Raw genomic sequence first — 23,227 nt, forward strand, 5'->3', positions numbered from 1 at the left:
CTCGTCCTTCCCCCCTCACGAGCGACTCTTCTCGTGCTGGAGTCTCCCGCACCACACCGCTCACTGACAGCTGCGACTGACTCACCACCGCAGGGGGAAAAGATGGAGCACAGAGACAACGGCTTCAACATCTTGCTGGCCACCGACTCCTACAAGGTACCGTGCGCATGGCGGCTGCGGGCCGAGGTGGGGGGGAGATAGGGGAGAGGGGAGCGGGCAGGCGCATTAAAAATCATGCCGATTCAAGGTGGTTTAATCGTAAGTCCCAAGGCCACCACACCGCTCGCTGTGGTCGGTCACCGCAGGCCGAATGGGCTGGAGGAGGAGAGGGGCTGGAGTGCGGGAGGCGGGGTACCACATCCAGGAAGCAAGCATCCCCTCCCCGCGTAGGCTAACCGAGCCAGGAGCGCTCGTTCTCCCGGAGCCAGCCGGTGCCTCACCGGTGGTGTTCGGCTAGCTGAATTAGCTACCTCGCTAGCTCCTCAGCGGGCGCTTAAAGCAGACGGGGGGAATGATATAAATGCTAATATTAGCCACAGGTTAGCTAAGTGGTGTCGGTAGCCCGGTGAATTGCACATGGGTCGAGGTGTCATTCCAGAGACCGGCCAGGCGTCCTGTTAGCCCGGGTTGAGCTAGCTGCTTCTCGCGATCATGCGTCACTGAGAGGAGAAAACCCCCGTAATTTAAAATGAGTCTCCGTCATTTTATCTTATATTTACAAAATCAGGGCCTTTTTAAATTAACAGTTTGATTTCAAAGTAAATATAGAAAAAGGTTTTGACTAATGTACCACAAATCCCGTTGCTAATTGGCGATGCACGCAGGAGAAATACATTATCTTCTAGTCCCGGTGATGGTGGGAGACCCTCGCAGAGGTGAATTATGTAACATTGAAAGTGAAAGTATCTGAGCGAGAACGAAATAAATGATCTTTGCACTTTAAGCCGGGTGTCAGTTAAAGATGAGCAACGTTGCAATGTGTGTGCAAAGGTTTCACAGGATGCCATATAAATGTTAAATGAAAGAGCCGAATCGAAACATAACCGAAAGTGGTTTGGTCACAGGAACCCCCGCCTTTAGGAGGAATGGACAAATTCTCAACAGTGGAAAGAGATTACATCCACTCCTCAAAAGGGTGGAAGCAAAGGTGTGGAGTTCAGGTTTTATTTCTGTGTTCTCTAACTAGAAACAGGTCCCTTATGACACCACATTTAAAATCCCCACATCTGGGATTTGATACGTGTGTGTATATTTATTGTGTTAGTTCCGATACGAGTCAAGGACACCAAGGAGTTATACTTTAATATCTACATGATGTCTCTTCAACTAGAAGATCCGATACCACCACCAAGGACCAGCAGTCCCCCTGTGAAGCCATTTCAATTCACTGGTTCCAGATCTTGTATTTCCACTTACTAATTAAAATCTGTCTCCTCAACATGACTGATTGAGTTCATCATCCAAACCGCACTGTGTCCAAACTGCACCCTTCCACCAAGTTCCATGGAAATTTGTTGTTATTGCATAACCCCGTTGACTAAAAGACAAACATATACAAAGACATAATGTCCTTGGTGGTGGGTCATATGCTCTTGCTCTCTGCTAAAAAATCTCAATTCAAGCATAAAATAGATTTTGTAAGGAGCACATAACAGTTCTTTCAGTTGCGTGACAATTTAATTAAAAAAATTATTGCACATCTGAATTTCACTCGGTTTCAGTTTTCATTTCTTGGAAGAGATTAATTATGGTTTCACTATCATGTTGTTTCAGTCATATTTATCCTTTCTATTCCCATTGTAGGAAGAATTTCTGTTCTTTGTGTTCTTGTGAAGTCAGAGTTAAACCCCTCTGGCACTGCACGCAGTGTTAATTGTGAGAAGTCGCTGTCGGTTTGTATTGGGTAAAGAAAAGGGCCTTAACTCCCTGTGGGTGTGTACTTGTCTAAAATATATTATATAAAAATAACTGATGGTTTATAACTGAAGGGATATTGCTGGTGTTGTTTACCCATTTGTTGTTACCTTGGTTGCAATTTGATGCATTAGCTAATACCATCGTAGGTAATCGTATATGCAAATTAAATTTAAATGTCAACATTGAGTGGAACAAGATGTCTTTTCAAGGCTTTTACGCAGAAAAGATGATATGTTGTACCAATAATTACAATTTTGCCTGTAGCTACAATTTATCATCAGATCTGTGCAGACCTGTCATGAATTGCCCAACCTCTGCACATGGGATTTTGATTTTTTTTTAAAGATTTAAATGGTATAAACCTTATAACCTTATTAAATTGTACCTTTTCTTGTTATTGCAATAGAAAACAATTTAATATCAAGCTCAATCATTTACTACAACAAATAGTGCAAAGTTATATCCAAGTTTTGTTTTTGATCCGCTTGGCCATAGTGGCTATTTTAAAGTTCATGAATAAAGGAGAACAAATAGAATACCTGGTCATGATTTTTCCCATTTTAGAAACATAGAATAAGGTTGTATGGATCTTTTCTGAGTTCTTTATAAATGACCTGCCCCTTAATGTCCCATAAACTCTTCTCCGAAGGCTTCATCAGTTCCTGCTGGGAATATAAAAAGTAAAGCAGAACTTTCAGGTTAAGGGTTCTAAAGAAGTCACAGTGCACAGTAAAATCAGTGTTAAAAACTATTTGAGGTGACTCGGATCAGATTTCACGACGTGCCTTTGCCCGGCCAAGTTCACCTGTGTTGCCATGCCGGGCTAGAGTTACCGTTATGGTCTCAATGCACGGCCACCTGAGTCACACAAAAGACCAACTAAACAGTCAGACAACATACCACGGTTTACTTTGTGTGTGCTGGCCAACTGTTTTCTTTGCCTGGGGTGTTTATCTTAACATGCGTGTTTGTGTGTGACAACCTTCTGTAGGGAGATGAGCAATGCCAGCAAAGCAACTGACGGACTCGCAGACCCACCAGATGCAAAAACAAGCTACACCTGAATGTCTTTGAGTCTCATCTGTTTGGATAAAAAAAAAATGACACCTATTGTGTGGAAACAAGCACACATTGTTGGGTTTGAACACACTACCCTGTGTCATATGTCACTACAGTGAGTAAGCATGAAGGGGTCAAGGACTTTATGGGAAAGCCTTTCTCAATGAGCAGAATTGCGAAAGCGAAGGTTGACCCTGTGACATTTAGGTAATGAGATGGCTCCATTAAGGATTTTGCCACACGAGCAGCTGCTGCATGCGTCAGATGTTGTCCTGATTGGAAAGACGGTCAGCCCCTTAAAATGTCCTGTAGTGGCCACATTAGGTTTTATTCCTTGTTTCTTCCTTGACACAACCTCTTATGTTCGAGACACAGAAGGAAGGGTGGAGGAATAAATGCTGACTCTTATTTCAACACTCTGGACTTCTCTAAAGAGCTGCTGAGTGTTTTGTGTTTGTGATTTCCGTCATTGTATTACCCTCTGAATAAGGTCTGAATCGACATGGTTTTAAAGTGCAGCCTCCAGGAAGGAAGTTGGTTTAATATTTCATTTATTAAAAAAAGCTAGGATTTCACACATTACACTGCATCGGCTAAGATCAGATTTAACTGAATTGAAGACTTATTAATATGTGCAGCCTTCATGACTGGTCTTAATCTGCTAATAAAATTTTGTCCATGCTAGACAATGGATGCATTTCCAACTGAAGTATGACTGAACTGCTGGAAGTGAAAGTATATAATCAGGACCACATACTGTATAATTTATAATCAGATATACATTATGATTTACATTCTATTGACTGGCAGTATTCGATAATAGATTAATTATATCCTTATCCTTGAACGATTGCGATCAGATGATGGGGTTGTGAATTTAATACAGTGTTTGTGTGTACACATCAGTATGCACACACACATGGTCCGGCCTAGTGTCATGTTGTGTGCCTCAACTCTATTTTGAGTTCTCAAATGCCCAAGATGAAAGGACAGAGACGGGTCAAGGAAATCGAGCAGTTCATTGACATTTATCCTCTCCTCTTCTCTTTTAATTAAATTAAAATGTTCACCCTCTAGTTTTCAAGGTTCTGGTCAAATGAAGGATGAGCCCATGACCTGTATTATACCTTGTATTTTCCTTTTCTCTGGAGGAAACTGTTAAATCACTTAATTCTTTTTCATATCCGATATTTTGCTTCTACAAGAACAGCACGTATAAGATCCGGTGTATCCAGTGACTTTTATCAAGGCTAATATTGGCTTATATAACTATAATGACAGTTACCTTTGTTACTAACACGCTGTGTTGAGTCACCAACCTAGCCACAGTCCAATGTTGCCTGCCCCTCATTTCTCCACTCCACTAATGCCATGATAGATGAGTTCAGGGGATATAAGCGGTTCTGTGATGAGGGTTAAATCCTCAAATGCCCCAATGTACTCCGTGAAAATCACTGGATTCATCTGGGATTTAATCGACGGGTGAGCGGAGGCAGCTGACGTGCACCTTTTTCTTTTGTTTGTGTGGAAAGCCTGTCTGGACAGGTCTCACACAATTACTGTTTTATTTTAAATGTAAGTTCATATCAGTCAGTTAGATGAGGAGATTACTACTGAAACCAGTATTTTCAGAATAATGACACTCCATCAGGACAAAGGAGAACGTTTCTGTGGGCAAATTCAGACTCTGATTGTGACATGTTAGCATTCTTTGATTTGACACAATAGGTCTGAGTCATGTGTCCTTTGCTGAACTGTAATGTTTGCTGCAATGACAAATAAAATGCCACAACAGCATTTCCCCTTAAACTTTGTGTCGTAGCTCTGAATAACTGTGTCCGTTCAGAGCAGTTACGTTTGAATCGCTCTTTTGAAATGTTTTATTATTTCCTATGCATCCCCAGAACTGATCCGACATCATTCAAAACCATTTCCAAATGACTCTTCTATATGGCATGGAGCAATCGAGAAATGGGATGTGTGATGTAATCTTAAAGGCATTTCACCATCTATGCAAGATATTTCTTTTGAACATTGAAAGGTTGACGCTGCATTGTGTTACTCACAAGACTACTAATCCTGTTGTGTTTTGTACTGCTAAGATACCACAAATATTAGTGTGAGGCATAGACTGCATATAATGAAGGTCGTTATGGTGGCTCACCAAAAGTGAAGCAAAAGCATCTCAATCGCCCCCTGGTGGCTGACCCCAGGTCAGGTCCTTAATTAGTTATTAGATGCTATAAAGGTGAATTACCTTTATTGACAGCTGAGACTTACTCGCGATTGGTCGAGCGTGTGTATTGATCAGACCGCGATGCCACTGGCTCGAGGCTCATCTATTTAATAACAGACCCTGATTAATCTCTTGTGTACCTAGCTTCACCTGGTATGTGTGTATGGTCATTTTGTAACATTATCTTCATAAGGCTAACCTTTCCACCCTTGCATCTTGTTCTCCATCTCTCCAGGTAACGCATTACAAACAGTACCCTCCCAACACGAGTAAAGTGTACTCCTACTTCGAGTGCCGTGAGACGAGGACAGACCCCGCCAAGAGCAGAAAAGTCAAATATGACAAAACCGTCTTCTACGGCCTGCAGTACATCCTCTTTAAATACCTGAAAGGTGAGTTCTTGGATTTAAATGTCCAGAAAAGTTTTAACATCCTGGAATGTGCTGTGTAAGCGATTGAATTAAAGCGTCCTTGCGGAGGACACTGACGCTTTGACCTCCATCCCAGCAGGAGCTCCACTGGCTGCCAGACTTAATGACTGGGCAGCTTGTAGGCTTGACAATAAGGAGACACTCCCCTCCGCTGCCCACTGTTCAGGGTGTTTGTGTAAATAAAAAAGTGTTTCCACTCAACTTAATGCTCAATTTGACAAATTTAATTAGTTTTCTATTAGTTAGTTATTAGTTTTAGCTTTTTCACTGTTTTCAGTAAGTTTCATTTTTTAATCATGGCATATAACTGGCAATTTTTCACTAAATGTAGATAGAGAGTCGACACAACAAGCTTTATGGAGCCTTTTGTGATTCTTTATTGCTCCCTGTGGTACAGATTTATCTTTTTGTCTCTCCCCTCTCCAGAGCCAGGTCAGAGAACAGGGTCAGCGTGCGCCGAGCTCCTCGAGATTTAGGCAGTGCTCAAGGACACCTCAGCAGGGAGGGTGCTTGGCATTGTGTCCGCTGCAAAAGTCCTTTTTTACTCACTTGAAACATGAGGTTAAAATGTGCTCTACAATGATAGGACTTTACAGAGCGTAGCACAAAGCCAAAGGTTACCAAGAAAAAAAAAAGAGTAATTGGGAAGAGAGCAAAATAAGGCAAAATACTAATAAACTCTGCAAACTAATTAACTCAAGTTAGTAAAGGTGGATCTTGACGTTTGTTAGTGTGATTCTAAGGGGCGTGAGAGAGAGTGGGAGCAATGGAGAATGAAGGAGTTGAAAGAAAGAAAGAATGCCTCTCCCTCACGTCCCCTAAGAGGATTTCATGGTGCTGTGGCAGAGGTGCGGGGGAGATGTGAAGAGGCAGGGTAACAGAGGGAGAGGAGACAAAAGCACAGCTGCTCTTTAACCGTTCGGGGAGAAACGCAAGCTGTCTGCGCAGAGCGTCCCTCTGAGCTCACTGATGAGGACAACTATTAAAGATGTGTCCTTGATCCTCAAACTTGCGGAAAGCTAAAGTTTGCAGCAGGATTCTTTTAGGGTTTCGTCAGAGGGTGAACTTAAATCCTCTCCAACTGACCTCTCCTTGCACAAAGAAAGCGCCATAGTGAAAGCAGGACGTCTGGTAACAACAACCGTATTATAAGAAGCTTCTGAAGAGTTTACAGAAAGGCTCAGATTCAATAGTTTCACATTCTTTCACTGGCCGAGAGTGGGCAGGTGGTTAATGAATGTAAAAAAAGTTATTGAAGAAAGACAATAATTCCAATTTTTTTATATTTTATATTCTGAGTTTTTTAAGAAGACCTCTCATGTTGGGACTGTAAATATGGAGCTAAAGCCAGCTGCTGCTTCTCTTTGTTTGGGAATAACAGGTTTTTCCTTAAGGGCTCAAGTTGAAGTTGCATGTTGCAGCTGAAAACCCTTGTCTCACCCTCCCCTTCCAACAAGAAAGAACCTGTGGCAGCCTTCAATTGTCATAAAAATTCAAAAGGTGTTTGTCTGTCTGGGCTACTGTAAAGAAAAACATTGCTGCCTCCGTAGGGAGAACCTGCTCCCAATGTTAATATTTAGTATTTAGTGTCTGGAGGGCTTCTGCTTAACGTCCCGAGTTAATGTCCTGTAATAATCAAACCTGTTTTTGTGGATGATCACATTGTTCGCCTGACAAAACACATCAGTTGAGACGAGACTTGCCGCCAATGTGTGTGAACTATAATTTTCTCATCTTCCCGTCTGACGCTGTGACGCGATTGGCTGCACATGACAACGTTTGTTTAGTCCCTAGATTACGAGTCAGCTGATTGAGTTACTTGAGCAACTTTATTCACATCTCGCTCTCTCATTCGTCTCGCAGCTATTTCCTGTGATAGGCTGTTGTTTGATAGAGTTGCTACCTGATTTATTTCTGCAGTACATGCTGTTTTCATTTGTCATGAATTTCTTTCCTCTGTGGTAGAAGACCATGTTATCACTTCAGAAATTGCTGCTGGTTAAACCTAGTCAGGTTGAACAAACTCGAGTAACAGATGGACACAAACACTCCCAAGCAGTATAGTGAAGTTACAAAAAAACGTACTGTAGAAAGAAAAATACCATAGATACCCATGTCATTTTTAGTCCTGAAAAAGAGATGGCCTGAACTTTTTAAGCCTATTTAAAAACTTAGTCAAATGCAGTTTCCTCTCTAAGAAGCCATCTCTTCTGTATCATTGTTTTAAGTTTTATCATGTGTAATGTATAATGAAAAAACCCTGAAGAAGATTGGAGACTACTCTCCACCTTGTACATTTCTACATCTGGCAGTTTGTCCTGTGTAATAGTCTAGAAACTGGGGCAAACTGGAAATGGCGTATGTGTGTGTCCTCATTAAGACAAAAGTGTTGTCAGCATGGACCGGATGATTCCAATTGAATTACAGGACAGTAGAGACACATTCCAGTTCCTTCACTCTCAATTGTTGACCATCTCCTCCTTCCTCCTTTCTCCCATGTAGGAAAGGTTGTGACTCCGGCGAAGATCCAGGAGGCGAAGGAGGTTTACAGAGAACACTTCCAGGATGATGTTTTCAACGAGAAAGGCTGGAATTACATTTTGGAGGTAAAAGATTGTTAAAAGGGTCTAGAAAAAGATGACGCTCTGCCTTTCCACAAAAACTTTTCATGCCTATCTGCGAGTCGAGTCCTTGTTAGAGAGGCTTGTTTGAAAGGAGTGTGTTTATTGAGGATAAAGGAGATAGTAGCTATGGTAAGGTTTACACGTGAAACATCCTGAAGGTTACATATTGTTCTTGATAAACACAACATTTACATAGAGCAAGCTTGCAGTGTGATTACTGGCTAATTGAATTTGCTTCAGATTAGTTTTTAAGGTGAACATGTCATGAGGGTCACATTCAGGAGTTGTTAAGTTTAGCCAAAGGTAAAAAAAAATCTGTATATTGTTCGAGGCTTGTTTGGCTGTGAAAACCATTTTGTGAAAGAGAATCTTAAGGTGTACTGAAAGCCAGCATGCTAAAATAATTCACATTTTGACCATAGCTTGTACTGTACAGGGTTGCCATGGCAGTCTTGTCAGGCACATTCGGATTATATAACTTCGGCCCACTGGCCTCACCGCCTGTTTCATTGATTATAGACATAAAACCTATTTGTGTATCCCTGTTAGAGCCCACATTAATATGATCAGGATGTTGAGACTTTGGCGGTGAGGGACTGTAATAATGTTTTCAGATGTTTTAATGGTCCACTGGGTCAAAGAGAGAGCAAGTGAGTGAGCATAAGACCCTTGATGCAGATCGATGTGCACTCTACAATGAAGCAACAGTAATTTGATTATGGGAAGTGCACTGTCACACTCTGGGTTATTTATAACTTTTCTTGTCAAATGTCTGGCGTAATCTGTAACACCAGGGTTGTCATGAATTTACTATCCAGTGGGAAAGTTTCCACACAGTTGCATCCCTACTGCTGTGGTCGTCCATTAGAAGAGAGAACTCCCTAAACATTCAGTAAAATAAAGGTCAGATTAATCTGATCTGAGAAATGGGATAATTGAGAGCTTCTGTTTCAGCACCATGGAGAGAGCACAGCGCTCTGTTCTGACAGTATTTCTGACAGTGAGGAAAAGTGTAAATATTGCTTTTTTTAATATTGTGTTAATTCATAGCATTGTTGTCAATATCTGCTGTCAACAGTCTTTATGTACAAATCAGTCTTTCACATGTGGAACTGTCTATGAACAAGCACAATAATGTTCCTCAGTCTTGAAGGTGCTATGTATTGTAATATGAACTATGTCTAGCGTCCGTCTGACTGTGAATGGGACAGTTGTGAATTTCCTGTCTCTGTGTTTACAGAAATACAATGGACACCTGCCCATCGAAATCAAGGCGGTGCCAGAGGGCAGTGTGATTCCCCGAGGCAACGTCTTGTTCACCGTGGAGAGCACAGATCCTGAGTGCTACTGGCTCACTAACTGGGTGGAGGTGAGTTTTGTTTTGTTTTGTTTATCCTCCAGGCCCAGAGTGACACAACATACATGTGTATTGTTCTGTCAGGGTCCCTCTGCGCATTAGGCCCATTATTTTAGGAAGGACCTTTTTTGTGTTGTACTTAATCACTCAATTTTACAATGTTTTTGTCATGTTATTGCTGAACCATTCCATTTAATGGTATCTGTCTCCAGTTGTGGATTAGCCTTGTCAGATTATAAGCAGTGGTAAATTTCCCAACCCTATACCCTTTTATAACAGTTACAATTTTAATGTGCTGGTATTTCTACTAAAGCAAAATCGCTAAGCTTATTAGTAGGATTTAATGTTTTTTTATTATTGATGATATTAGCCCCTTTTATTACATCAGACACTTAACCGTTTTTTAAAAGCCATAAACTATTTAGGTTGGCAGTAGGCCCGATGACACAGCGTAATTATCATCTCGCTGAATTACTGTCCTGTCATGGTTACCGCTTAATCAGCGCTCGCCGACGCAGCAGCAAAGAAATTCATACAGTACATTACAAGATCACAGTCTGATGCATGAACAATCCTTGTGCGGTTATTGAAGTGAAAAATAATAATTTAGGTCCTAAATCATCGCCTCCCTGGTGATATTCTGTGTCCCAAGGTGTCACATCTCTGAAATGATGCCAGGCGCATTAAACAGTTTGTCGTGGCATTAAAACTGTAGCAGACTGTAAAATTCAACAGGGTTTTCCTTTCTGTTTTTTTTTCTATTGGCCTTTCTCTTTCATGGCAGACATTTTAAAGTGCAACTGTCACAGATTCAGATACAGATTTTAAATAATGACATTAATCAACACAGCCATCTTTAATGTTGTTTGTGGCGAGTCCAAATGTCCGCTGTGAACAGGGCTTGAACGATATGTTTGCGCAACAGCTTTGAGATAAATATGTTGGGTGCGTCAGAAACTTTGCCCAATCAGCAGTGACTTATACAAACTTTGCCTATTGAGAAGCCAGTGCACACAATGGAATCCAGATTCTCTACAAAGGGGCAGCTGCTGCTTGTTGTTCACAACCATCTAAGATGTTGGAGGCATAAACCCCCTGTTATCTACCACCAAGATTTCGTACACAAGATCATCAAGACTGGGCTTCACATCTGCCATGGTGGCAGTCCTTATCACAGCAGAGTGTTCAATGCACCTCACTTTGTGTTTAAATAATCATTTTGCTTGTTTTCTCCAGGCTGAGTGCAGCTCTCGTGTTGTTAGGGGACGCTCCAGACTATCTGCAAAGTGTGCATCATGCTAATCTGGGTTAGCGTGATAGCACATGATGTTAGGGAGCAGTGTTTTCTGTGGGGGGAGAGGAGCTCCCTTTTAATGTGGACTCTGAGCTTTTTTTTACCTTAACTTAAACAAAAGCCTATATAACACACTAGATGACAGAAACTGATCATGTCCCCTTTGGACAGAGTCAGGCGAGCTGATTTCTTCTAACCTTCTGTTATTGTCTGCTTCGTATCGACTGGGCAAACATGGCTTCATTGTGTCATTTACCAGTGGCCAAGAAAGCAAATAAGCTTACTTCAAACGAAGCCGAACTATGTCTGGAATCGCCATATTGATCCGTGAAGACAAACATTTAAAACACACAAACACTGCAGTTAAGTGGACAGTGATAATTTTAAGCAAGCACTGTGCAGGTTTCACTCCATGTTCCTCAGGACAAACATTACACTGATCTAATGCACAGCACGTTCCCTGGGATCATAAACTTAACGCTGCATGAACAGACTGTCGACAGTGACTCCGCAGGACTAAATCCATTTACCATGTGCAGTAACCGCTCTATTTGACTCAGGCTTTCTTTGTCTCTCTTTCTCCAGCCCTGTTCATAGATATCCTGTTTGACTTCTCCCACAGATGAAGTATTTCTTAGAATATAATTAGCATGATGGCTCTGGGGTCCTTTTCAAAAACTTTTAAATGCACTTAGATTAGGATTGAATGGGTCTTAACTTTTTGAGGCATGTCATCGCAAAAATTAAAAATCAAAACGTGATTACCCAAAAATGCAAAGTCACTCATCTTCTCACTTCTAAGCCGATGTTGAAGCTAGTAAACAAACATGCGTCTATGAAGCAAACTGAGCTGCGTCGAAAGTATTTCAAACTTGGGACAGAGAGGATCAATGAGTTTGATTCTGACTTACATCTGTGAGTTTACTTTGAACCAGTATTCTTTCACATTTGGAGTGTATCAGCCGACTCAGCATTATTTTATACATACAGGAAATTGCCTTGGTGTGGTTGTAGCACTGTGCATAAAACATAAAAGAAAAATTGACATAAAAGTCCATGCTGCATCTACAGTGGAACAGATGTGAAAGTCTTGCAGACACATTTTTAAGTAATTTCAAATAAGCCTAGAGTTTACTGACTCTGAATACATATGGATGCTCAATGTGACGCACACACTTTCAACTATAATGCTTAATACACCACTAAGATGGAGGACTGCCCAGACACGGGTCACCCACAGCCAAGAGCTCCGTGACAGTACACACACACACACACACACACACACACACACACACACACACACACACACACACACGCACTTAAACTGCCCTGATAAATTTGGACACACACACACACACTTAGGCAGTCTCCACGGCTGATATAAATACATCCATGAACTCGCACACATACACACAGTCATCCTTCCCGGCTGATGTAAAATTAGCCGTAGCATTCAGCCTGCTGTCCTTGGGCTGTGTCATTAGGTCAGTTTCTCCTTCTTTTTCTCCCTCTCCCTCTTTTCTTTTATTTGTAATTTTTTTTCTCCATAATACTTTCTCCCATTTTCTGCATCTCTTGCGTTTAACTACTTTCCTCTGTCGTCCCTCATCTACCTCCATTTTGTTCTGGTATGATGACCGGTGAGCTATGCTGGCACGCAAGTGTGCCCTTAAGTGTGTGTGTTTGTGTGTGCGCAAACACACATTCCTCTCTACTGTTGTTTTTATAGTCCTGTCCCATTTGACCATCATTCCGAAACTGTCATATGATGATCACCATTTGTATTTTAAACTACATACATCCCTTTATCATTTCAACTTATTGAGATGATTATTTTGGTGGAAATTGAACTTCAGGACGACATAGTGTTATATTACATGTTAAATGTTATGACATATACTCACGAAAAGGTCGAAATTCAGATGAAGGTGTGTGTGTGTGTGTGTGTGTGTGTGTGTGTGTGTGTGTGTGTGTGTGTGTGTGTGTGTGTGTGTGTGTGTGTGTGTGTGTGTGTGTGTGTGTGTGTGTGTGTGTGTGTGTGTGTGTGTGTGTGTGTGTGTGTGTGTGTGTGTGTGTGTGTGTGTGTGTGTGTGTGTGTGTGTGTGTGTGTGTGTGTGTGTGTGTGTGTGTGTGTGTGTGTGTGTGTGTGTGTGTGTGTGTGTGTGTGGACACTGGCCTTGCTCTGGCAGTCACATGAGTCCATATTATGGTTTAGATTATGATTAGTCAAAGGGGGCATGTGACCTGCTCAGGGTTACAGGGTGAAAACACACGCTGCATAGTATTAGTCGTCGAATCAAAGCCAATTTGTTTTAATTCACAATTTGTTAAAGCCCTGGGGGAGGGAGGAGACATGGCTGGTCATCTTGGTGTCACGCTTGACTTTATGATAACGAGATTCGATACACATGGTTTTGACAAAGACCTATTGTTCACACACTGTTTCATATGAGAAGTGAAATGTTTCAAACACAGTAAACTATGGCGTTCACGACGACTGAATTTTAGTTGTTGTCAACTATTCCCAAGAAGTAGTCGATTAATCACGGGACAAATGTTTTTCCTAACCCATAATGTCTTTGAGAGAGAGAGAGAGAGAGAGAGGTTGGTGGTAGTAAACGTTCTCTATTATGTGCGTACTGCACCTCGTAGATGGGTTACTTTGATTTCTCGGGAAGTGCACAACTGACGCACCAAGTATATTCGAGGCAGCCATGATGGGCATGTGTAGGTGAAAGCAAATATATCTCCGGCTTTAAGGTCAGGCGTTACAACTCAGCCTATGAATTGTCAATTACTTTTCAACACCAGCACCCTCTGCTGCATATCTGCTGTAGATGCACTGTCGCTATTGTATTACTACACCATGCAAATATCACATTTGAACGACTAGTTTGCAACGATGCACCGTGTTGACAAGTGGTTTTGATTGTCAACTTGTTGAGTTGTCTGCTAAACTCCGTTAACTACATAGTGTCTCTTTTTTTCAAATTGGTGACACTGTTAATTTCTCTAACATTACTACTGCATCTTATACTTGAGATGAATTTTCAAAATGTCGTGTCTTAGTTTAGAAAGTGGTACAGAACAAAACATAGCCAGACTGTCACAGACACGTTTTGTATGCTCTGAGTTGTGTATTTATCAAATTTTGCAGGTGTTGGTGGCGAGCACAGATAAGCCGCTTGTTTTCATATTGAAATGTATTACTCTGGTCCAGAGTTGACATGCGGCACAGAGGAATGTTGTTTTCCCAGATTTTGTCTTGTGTGAAAGCTCAGCCGCCTTTTGATCCCACTGAGCCTGTTGGTTTGGGGTTTTAGGACCAGTTGAACACTGGGAAAGCAGGACAGTCGGACCAGACATTCACTTGTTCATTCATCACTGAAAACAAAACTTTGACGGCATGTTTAGCTCATTTAGAAATGAAACTTAAAGCAACACTATGCAACTTTGTTTACCATAAAATAGCAGCTTCAAAATGACTTATGATACTACACTGACTTTGAATAGGGAGAATGGTGTCTCTCTCATTCCCACGCTGGTTCCTGCTTGATTTAACTTATGTACAATCTTTTTTAAAGCAGGATGAGACTTCATTTCTTCTGTTATCTTTCCATCAGACAATCCTGGTTCAGATCTGGTATCCCATCACTGTGGCAACCAACTCCAGAGAGCAGAAGAAGATCCTGGCCAAGTACCTCTTAGAGACGTCTGGGAACCTGGAAAAACTCATGTATAAACTACATGACTTTGGCTACAGGGGCGTCTCATCCCAGGAGGTAACATTATATACTAAATGCAGTAATCAATAATGTTGGGGCATTTTATTTCTTACCTTGACTGTGTTTTTTTAAGTAGACCAACCACTACTGAAGACAAAATAAATGTAGAGCATGAAATGTCCTTTTTGATTTGGGAAAAGGTTCCTGAGAACAGTATCAAAGTCTCTTACACAGTTTGCTGAGTCGTGCAGATGCAATTTTTGACAAAAGAGCTTCAAGATTTCACATATCACTTTTAAGACCTTAAAAAATAGTAGTTTGTTTAAACAATCCCAACTTAGAGTCCATTTACTGGCTTTACCCGGAACTTTTAAACCAAATCACTCAGAAACAGAGCAATAAAAAATACTAAATGTTGTTATAAACCACTTATAGTTTTGAATATAATAACCAAAATTCAAAAAATGAGTTATGGGACATCTTTGCTATAACCCCTCCCCCTCCTGTTTGCAGACTGCAGGCATAGGGGCCTCCGCCCATCTGGTCAACTTCAAGGGCACAGACACGGTTGCGGGCATCGGAGTCATTAAGAAGTTCTACGGCACCAAGGACCCCGTGCCAGGCTTCTCAGTGCCTGCTGCAGAACACAGGTACACTCACACACAAACAAACACACACAAGTCAATGTTTTTTAAATGTTTTTGTGGCTTATTGAGGCTTCGTCCTTGCTAGGAGACAGAACATCTCCCTGCATCGCCTACTTTCTTCAGCTGTCATGTATTTCCTGGCTTCCACAGAAGTTGTAGTGGCACCGTTCTCAGTTTGATGTAGGGCAGTAGTACGCCACCCACTAAAATGATCACACCAGTTGTGTGGGACCTCTGAGTAAAGATGGCCGCCTGCCAGAGTGCTCATCTCGCTCAAACGGGATAATCAAAGTTTATCCCGAGACTTAAAAAATGAACTGAGGCTGCTGAATTCCTGTGCGCAATGTTAATTACCAGCTTAGGCTCTGTATTCACATATTCCCAGGGAGTACCAGAGGTTGCCGTCGACCGGTTTTGGCTTGACTCATCTCGCAGCCTTGCCCCCGGCGAGATTGGCCACATTTTGGCCGAGAGCCAGCTGTGGGAGCAGACTCGTTCATCCTCGAGCCAAACGGTTTCAAAATAGAAAGCTCGCTTCGAACAAATACCAAGCGGAGCGATGATGTGCCCGGCATTTGGCTGAGGTCGGTGTTAATTTGCTCCTCTGATTAGAGCTCGGTCGCCCTCGCTCATCATCTGCTTCGTCTAACTCAGTTTGTGAATGGGGGTTGTGATTGGCCAGACGGGGGGGGGGGGTCATTGGCTGCAGCCCTTACGTGCTCATCCCTCACATGCCTCTGGTGTTTTATGGCACTGATCCATTTATCCTGCACACACGCACACTTTCATCTTTTCGCTTCTCCCTCACAACCGGGGCAGTTACTGCTGCTCCAGCGCGCCATTCTCTCCCGCACAAGTGCATTGTGGGATGGTAGCAGCGGTCGTCACAGTTACCCGTTATGTAATGGCCCCCCTCGGTTTCCGCCTCAGTGGGAGGGGAGGAGCCACGGTGAAATTCCACTGTGATGTCAATGTAGGAGGGAGAGAAAGGGAGGGAGGATACCGCTGCAGAGGTGTGTCGCCTTCAGAGCTCTTGTGGAAAATGTTCAATGTAATACAGTCTTATGACGAAAAATCTGAACCTGTACAAATAGATTATTTTGAATGTTTACTTTAACAAAAGCAGAAGCACAATTCCAGCTGCCATCAGATTTATCAAATCAAATAGTCCTGTCTTTCTTCATTGTGTTAATGTGATTCTTTTTAACTCTGTTCCTCTTGCTCTGATGCTTTACAGAATAACAGCAAACCATAAACATCTTGTTTTTGAATTGGTTGAACCAAAACTGTTGAAGTTATTGAAAGTGTCTGATTAATCTAAGACTAAAACCCGGAGTGCATCGCCCTCTTCTGGACAATCTGTGGCATTATCGTTTGACGGAGATGATATCTTTAACCGACCTCTTCTGTCACTCACTTTCTCTTTTGCTTCCATCGTCAGCCTTCCAGAGAGATTACTTATCCATCATTTCTGTTAATTACTGTGTTTTTCTTTTCTTAACCTCTGTCCCTCTCACTTGTTTTTCATTTTTCCACTTCAGTTTCTTCTCTACATATGCACATGCTGTTTTAATTCTCACTAATTTCATTCTCTATACTTTTAGTAAATATGTCTATACAATGGCCTATAAACTGATTAGCCATCAATCAACACCTAAGACCACCTAAGAAAAAAACGGATTCTGAAAACAAGCATCAATAACCTGACGTTCTTATGAAGAGTTTAAAGAATTGGGAACAGTTAATATCTTTAAAAAACCTTCTGCAGGCTCAGAGTGCTGAAAGACAAACCAACTTCCCATGATGCATTTCTAGGGTTACCAAGCACAACAATGACACCAGCCCTGTTGCAGTATTTTAAGAGAAATGATGTTAGACTGAAAAGCAAACGGTCTCTCTGTCATTGTCTCCGCAGCACCATCACAGCGTGGGGAAAGGACCATGAGAAAGACGCCTTCGAGCACATCATCACGCAGTTTCCCAACGTGCCCGTGTCCATAGTCAGCGACAGCTATGACATCTACAATGCCTGCGAGAAGATCTGGGGAGAAGACCTGCGGAGTCTGATAGTGAAGCGCAGCGCGGATGCTCCGTTGGTCGTTCGACCAGACTCAGGAGACCCACTCGATACGGTTCTGAAGGTGAGCTTGTGTGACCTTCTTATCTTTTAACTAGCATTTGAACTTTCTTCCCCCGTCTCTTTACCAACGTCCTCTTCCTCTCTTCTGCTTGTGTCAGGTTTTGGAGATCCTGGGTAAAAAGTTCCCCCCAACAGAGAACTCCAAAGGTTTTAAGGTTCTCCCTCCGTACATCAGAGTCATACAAGGAGACGGAGTTGACATCAACACACTGCAAGAGGTAGAGACACGTGCACGTTTCCACCCGACACCAGATGGTGAAAAGGTTTAAAATGAGACGTAAACACACGTCAGCTTGTTTTTAAATGTGCATATTCTTTCACAGATCGTTGAGGGTATGAAGCAGCACAGGTGGTCCATCGAGAACATTTCCTTCGGCTCCGGAGGGGCTCTGCTGCAGAAACTGACCAGAGATCTGCTCAACTGCTCCTTCAAATGCAGCTACGTGGTCACCAATGGACTCGGGGTGAGGACACACACACTTGAATTATAAGCTGTACAAAATGCATGTTATGTTTTAGTGCCATTTTGTAATCGTGAGGTGTTTTACAGGGTCTGTAATAAGCTAAAACTAAATTATAAGATTGTAGGTCTTTAATACGTTAAGGTAGATCTTAATTATGTTGAAGTTCATTAACCACTTTATGTAACATGTTCTTAAGAAGTCCTAAATTGAACTTATTGAAACTAGCAGACAAGCTGGTTTTAAGAGGACAGTTAACAGTTGATGGTTTGAAATCCCTTCTCCTTCAATGAGGATTTGTTTGATGTCTTGTGACAAAAGGTGAACGTGTTCAAGGATCCAGTGGCAGACCCCAACAAGAGGTCAAAGAAAGGTCGTCTGTCTCTGCACCGAACGCAGAGCGGAGACTTTGTCACCCTGGAGGAGGGCAAGGGCGACCTGGAGGAGTACGGCGTGGTAAGTTCGATACCCCACTGGATACATGGAATTCATTTTCAACAGCACCGACTCTCCGTTTCACTCACGTTTTCTCTTTTCTTCTTTTCACTTCCTGTTCTCCCCTCCGACCTCAGGACCTGCTGCACACAGTCTTCCAGAACGGGAAAATTGTGAAGACGTACACATTCGATGAAGTCAGAGACAATGCTAAGCTCAAGGAGAAGGAGCTTGAAGAGCTGCTGTACTGAACAGCACCTCCAGGCCCAAACACCAATCCCACCCTAAACCCAATACAACCCCCCGCCCCATCCAACCCTTTCACCTTCTGGCCTCCGTCGTCACCCAAGAAAAATTGAGGTAGCGTGCACTGCAATTAGCGCCCCCCCCCCCCCCCCCCCCCCCCCCCCCCCCCCACACACACACACACACACTCCCAAAGCGCCGAAAACCCCCTGAACAATTTGAGGAACTTAACCCCTTTGTTCCGAAAATGCTGTTGATTGGTTCCCCGGTGGAGGGGGAGGGGTTTGTCAAATTCTTGATTAGCGGCGAACCCCCGTATATGTATGAGATGTTAAAGTCGAGAGAGGAAAATGTGTGTGAGGTACACTAAGTGATCTGATTTCGATGACAAGCCGCAGGTTCACGTCTCCATGCGGCTGCTGCCGTACAGATTGTGAGGAGGCCGCCGATGACGTGTCGGCAGACTTTTCCCTGCGTCGACACGAAAGCCAATAAAGTAAGATTGTAGTTTTTCTTTCTGGAATGAGCAGCTGCATGAGCGGTGAGCGCACGGCGAGCCAAGTCTTAGAATGTTCCTGACTGAAAAATAAATCCACACCCACATCAACGACCTCGTCCCGTGTATAGAATTATTTAGAAAATAAATCCATGTCTGAATCTACTTAGCTTTGTCTTTAATGTGAAGGATGCAGAGGATGGTCATGAAATATAACGGTGCACCTTAACACCATCTTACCGATCACTTAAGTCTGGCCACACTGAGTGCGTGTGCGGCACTGATCTGCTGCGTCCCGCTCACATCTGTTGAGAATCTCTGATGTGACTACTCTATTTCCCACTAATAAAAGTCCCCTATACATACTCGGATAAATGCCAGGTCCTGCAACAATACCAATAAAAACCTTAAAACAAATGAATAGCTTCAAACATCAGAAAAGTCTTTGAAATGGGAACAGGAAGTGCGACAGATATTTAAGTTTGTGACATATGAGACGAAAGATCATTTTCATTGTCCATTTAGCTGTGAACGGCGAAAATAGGAGTCGACCCCCCCCCCCCCCCAAACCATCTTGGACACTGAGATGGAGGAGAGACATTTGTGACGCGCACATCAGCCCCCTTCGTATCCAGTGTGGCCCGAGTGTTAGACTGTACGGATGATGAAGGAATCCACCATCTCGCTTTTAATCAACGGTTGCGGTCAAATTTCCACAAGGCCAAGATAAAGTATTACATGAGTATTTTGTTCCCTTCAGTCTGCCTCCTAACATGTTACTGGTGCATGTCCACAGTTCTATAAATGATCATCCGCTGCCCTTCAGTTCACTCACGTCACGAAGGCTCAAATCCATTTTAGTGGAATCATCCCGACTCCTCAGTAAGGCCACCTCGAAGTGAAGCTCTCGAATTTCAGAGGCAAATGTGTAACCAATGGATAAAATGGCTCCAAACTAAAAAGAGACAAATTCTAGAAAAGTTTGGCCAATGCCCCCAAATCTCTACAAACACAAAGATTGAATTTTCAATAACGAGGAAGAGCGAAACCTTTCCGATGGGGGGGGGGGGGGGGGTCTTCATGATGCTGAATGCTCTTGAAGTCTATACTGTATAACACTTAAGAGCCGATGTGCGAGGAAAAATAAACTTACATTGCAGAACTCGTCTTCACTGCAATGAAGAGGATTTATCTAAGTGTTAATTGAAGATTACATGTGTGGTGCCTCGTGGGGGTGAAATGTGTGTTAAATGTTGGCTCTGATATGTGTGTGTGATTGGATCTCTGTGTGTGTGTGTACTTTCTTCCTTTTAAAGGATAGTGTAGTATTCCTTTATGCAAATGTACTCATTGAAACAGGCGAGCAGAGGACGCTCTTCCTTTCACTTTGACAGTCATTTATTTTGAAAGGAAGCACAGCGTTGTGACAAACGAGTAGTGGGTGTGTTTGTTTGGTTTTCCTTCGGGTTTATATAAAACCAAACCAGAGGCAGGAAAGTGAGACTCACAACGACATGAACCAGCAGTGCGTTGAGAGCAGAGTTGCTGATTATCACAAATAACTCTAGAGAAACTAACACAGATTAGTGGGGCCGTGTGGATGTGCACGACGACACCACTTTCACTCCATTTTTAATGCCTTTTATTTTGGAGTTAATCTCTGAGCGTTTCAGCTTCCTGCTCAGTGCACCTCAGTGGGGCGTCACTCCGGTTTGCAGGAGTGTTGAGTCACGTCGCTGAGTCATGAGTGAGGAGCCGGGGACATCACAACAAACTCATGTTTTTGTTCGAAGGCCAATCTCGAGCTGTGGTTAGAGGAAATAAAAAGGCGGCAAAATAATGCATCACTTGTTGTTTGAGGGACGTCAGTGTCGATTTGGGTCCGGGCTGAAATATCTCACCAGCTACTGGAAGAAGTGGCAAGAAGGTTTATTCATGTTACCCAGAGGATGAATCCTGTCGACACTTGTTATCCTCAGGTTTTTAGCAAATCATAGCAACAGGTGTTTGGTGAATTGTTTTGAAATTTGGCAATGGTGTTCTTTTAAGATTTAATTTAGCACCAACATAAGTTTATTACCATTTACCGGCAAAACTAATGACGTTCCCATGTGCCCCACTACGCTTTTGTTTAGTGTTAACCATAATCTGTATATAAAGATGGACGACGCGTCCCAACTTCCTCCCACTATCCAGAAATTTTGCCCAAATATTAGACAATTATTACCATCAAATATGAGGGTTCTCCCTGCTGGACACTGGCATTGTTCGGGTTCTATAATCTTTAGCTCGGACCCAGAAGAAACCTGTGATGTCACCGACTCCCGCCTCTCGCTGCCGCCTCAGACCAACATGCTCAAATTCAGACAAGCTGGTAAACGCCATCGTTCCAGTTTTTTTATTTTGTTTATATTTTACCTTTCCACAGCTGTTATCTGTCGAACCCTTTTGTTATCCAGTTGTCCATATCTTTTTCCAACAACGGGGTGCGTTTCAGTAAAACCTTGGTTTTACTATTTTGATACTGTCTCGGTTCTTACCTCAAGAATTTTTTTATTTTGTATGACAGAAGGAGAAGATTACACGTGCTCGACCAATGGCAGACAACATCCTACTTAACAAACTAACATACTGCCCTCTCGCGTGTACATACAACAGCTCGATGTACAGGATGCAGAGAGGAGAGGTTAGCGAGACGACCTCACCAGATAATATTATTATTGTTATTATATTATTTTTGTCTGAATGGCCATTTTGTACCAACGGAAAATGTTCAAAACTGCTCGACTGAACTGGCAGTGTGACTGTTGATTTTGTCACTGTAAAGCTAATGGCTTCTGCCGGTTTGTGCGGTGTGTGACGTCCTGTGTGAATGCCTCATGTGTAACAGATGAAAAAGTGTTTGTGAAAACTTCTCTTTAATTTATTGTTGTTTCACTTGTATGTATATGTTGGTTGTCCCAAATTCTCTCCCAACACAACTGATATTTTAACTAACATAAGTTGCTTTATTGTCAACGATACACTGATTAAAGACGCCACCCTCTCAGTTTGAAACTGTTGTTTTGTCTGTTTGTATACAGGACTCATTTAATTATTATATCACTCCTTCAGTTTGGCGTTCTTCAGTTCATATACCTGATGTGTTTTTCTTTCCTCTAGTGTGTTATATTATAATTTTTTTGTGTGTGTAGAACTTGTGCAAAGTTAAAATCATAACTCGTTCAACTCATATTTCTGCATCTCACGGGACATCTCAGTGCCAAACGTTTTTGGAAACGTGAACTCTTTGTTAAACTAAACATTTAAAGATCTGTGCTTTTCCCAATATTTCTTAGAAAGTTCCCTGGAAAGAACCAAGTAAGTTGGTACTGGGGTCAATGGGAACTACTCATAAATATATGCTCGATTTAATTCCTAATTATCACTTTATTATTATACATTTCATTACTGATTATTCAATGATTACGATGCTAGACTGCAGATACATTTTGTACAAGTTAACCTGACCTGCTGTACACTGACCTACAGTCTATGGCACTGACCCTGGATTAGGCTGCTATTGAACTGGAATGAATTAAATGCTAGTGCACTGATTTAAACCTGAGATTAGTTTTCAATCGCACATTTATTTCCAGGAATGTAAAGAGGTAGAAAAAAGCATCACCAACATTCAGCATCTTTTCAGTTTGAGCCTACTAACTAAAAAGAATATCTGAAAGTTCTTCAGGAAATCCTGGTAGTTAAAATTGAATGAAAATGTAACTTTTTAAAGTATCTCCTTTTGACCACCAGAGGGCAGTGACTGTTAAATGTTAACTACATCATTTGTCACAAGTTGGTTTTAATGAATCTTTAACCCCCTCAAAAATTTGAATGTTAAACATGAAAATCATATTAATATCAGCCAAACCTCTTAATTATTTATTAGGAAGGGATAAGTGAACAGTGCCATTCAGGGTCCTGTCAAACATATGACAGGGTCTCAAACCTTCCGGTGAGGAGAACCGATGGGGGAATATTTAATCAAAAGCTGGATTTAATTTACACTTCTGCCCAATAAATGTTAGCTTGACAAATTAAAGTGCAGTAAAATACTTGTGCTCCTGTTTGTCAATAAGTCATCATAAAGTAAAGTGTCAAAAAGTCAACAAAAATG

At 42.1% G+C, this 23,227-nt stretch overlaps 1 protein-coding gene across 2 annotated transcripts; it reads left to right on the plus strand.

Moving 5' to 3' along the window:
* Positions 1–22,125, plus strand: nampt1 (nicotinamide phosphoribosyltransferase 1). Of its 2 annotated transcripts, XR_009920091.1 has the most exons (12): positions 1–156; positions 5,448–5,604; positions 8,146–8,249; positions 9,508–9,636; positions 14,542–14,700; positions 15,157–15,293; positions 17,206–17,431; positions 17,529–17,648; positions 17,754–17,894; positions 18,213–18,347; positions 18,464–20,511; positions 20,556–22,125. XR_009920091.1 is itself a non-coding variant. In XM_062382684.1 (11 exons), the coding sequence occupies exons 1-11, from the start codon at positions 103–105 to the stop codon at positions 18,575–18,577; spliced, it is 1,476 nt and encodes a 491-aa protein (XP_062238668.1). In that variant the 5' UTR covers positions 1–102; the 3' UTR covers positions 18,578–22,125. The 2 variants fall into 2 exon arrangements, 1 of the variants encoding a protein (XP_062238668.1); XM_062382684.1 differs by having other exon boundaries at positions 18,464–22,125.
* The last annotated feature ends 1,102 nt before the right edge of the window (positions 22,126–23,227 follow it).

Source organism: Platichthys flesus, chromosome 23 (assembly GCF_949316205.1).
Source record: "Platichthys flesus chromosome 23, fPlaFle2.1, whole genome shotgun sequence".
NCBI classification, from domain to species: Eukaryota; Metazoa; Chordata; class Actinopteri; order Pleuronectiformes; family Pleuronectidae; genus Platichthys; species Platichthys flesus.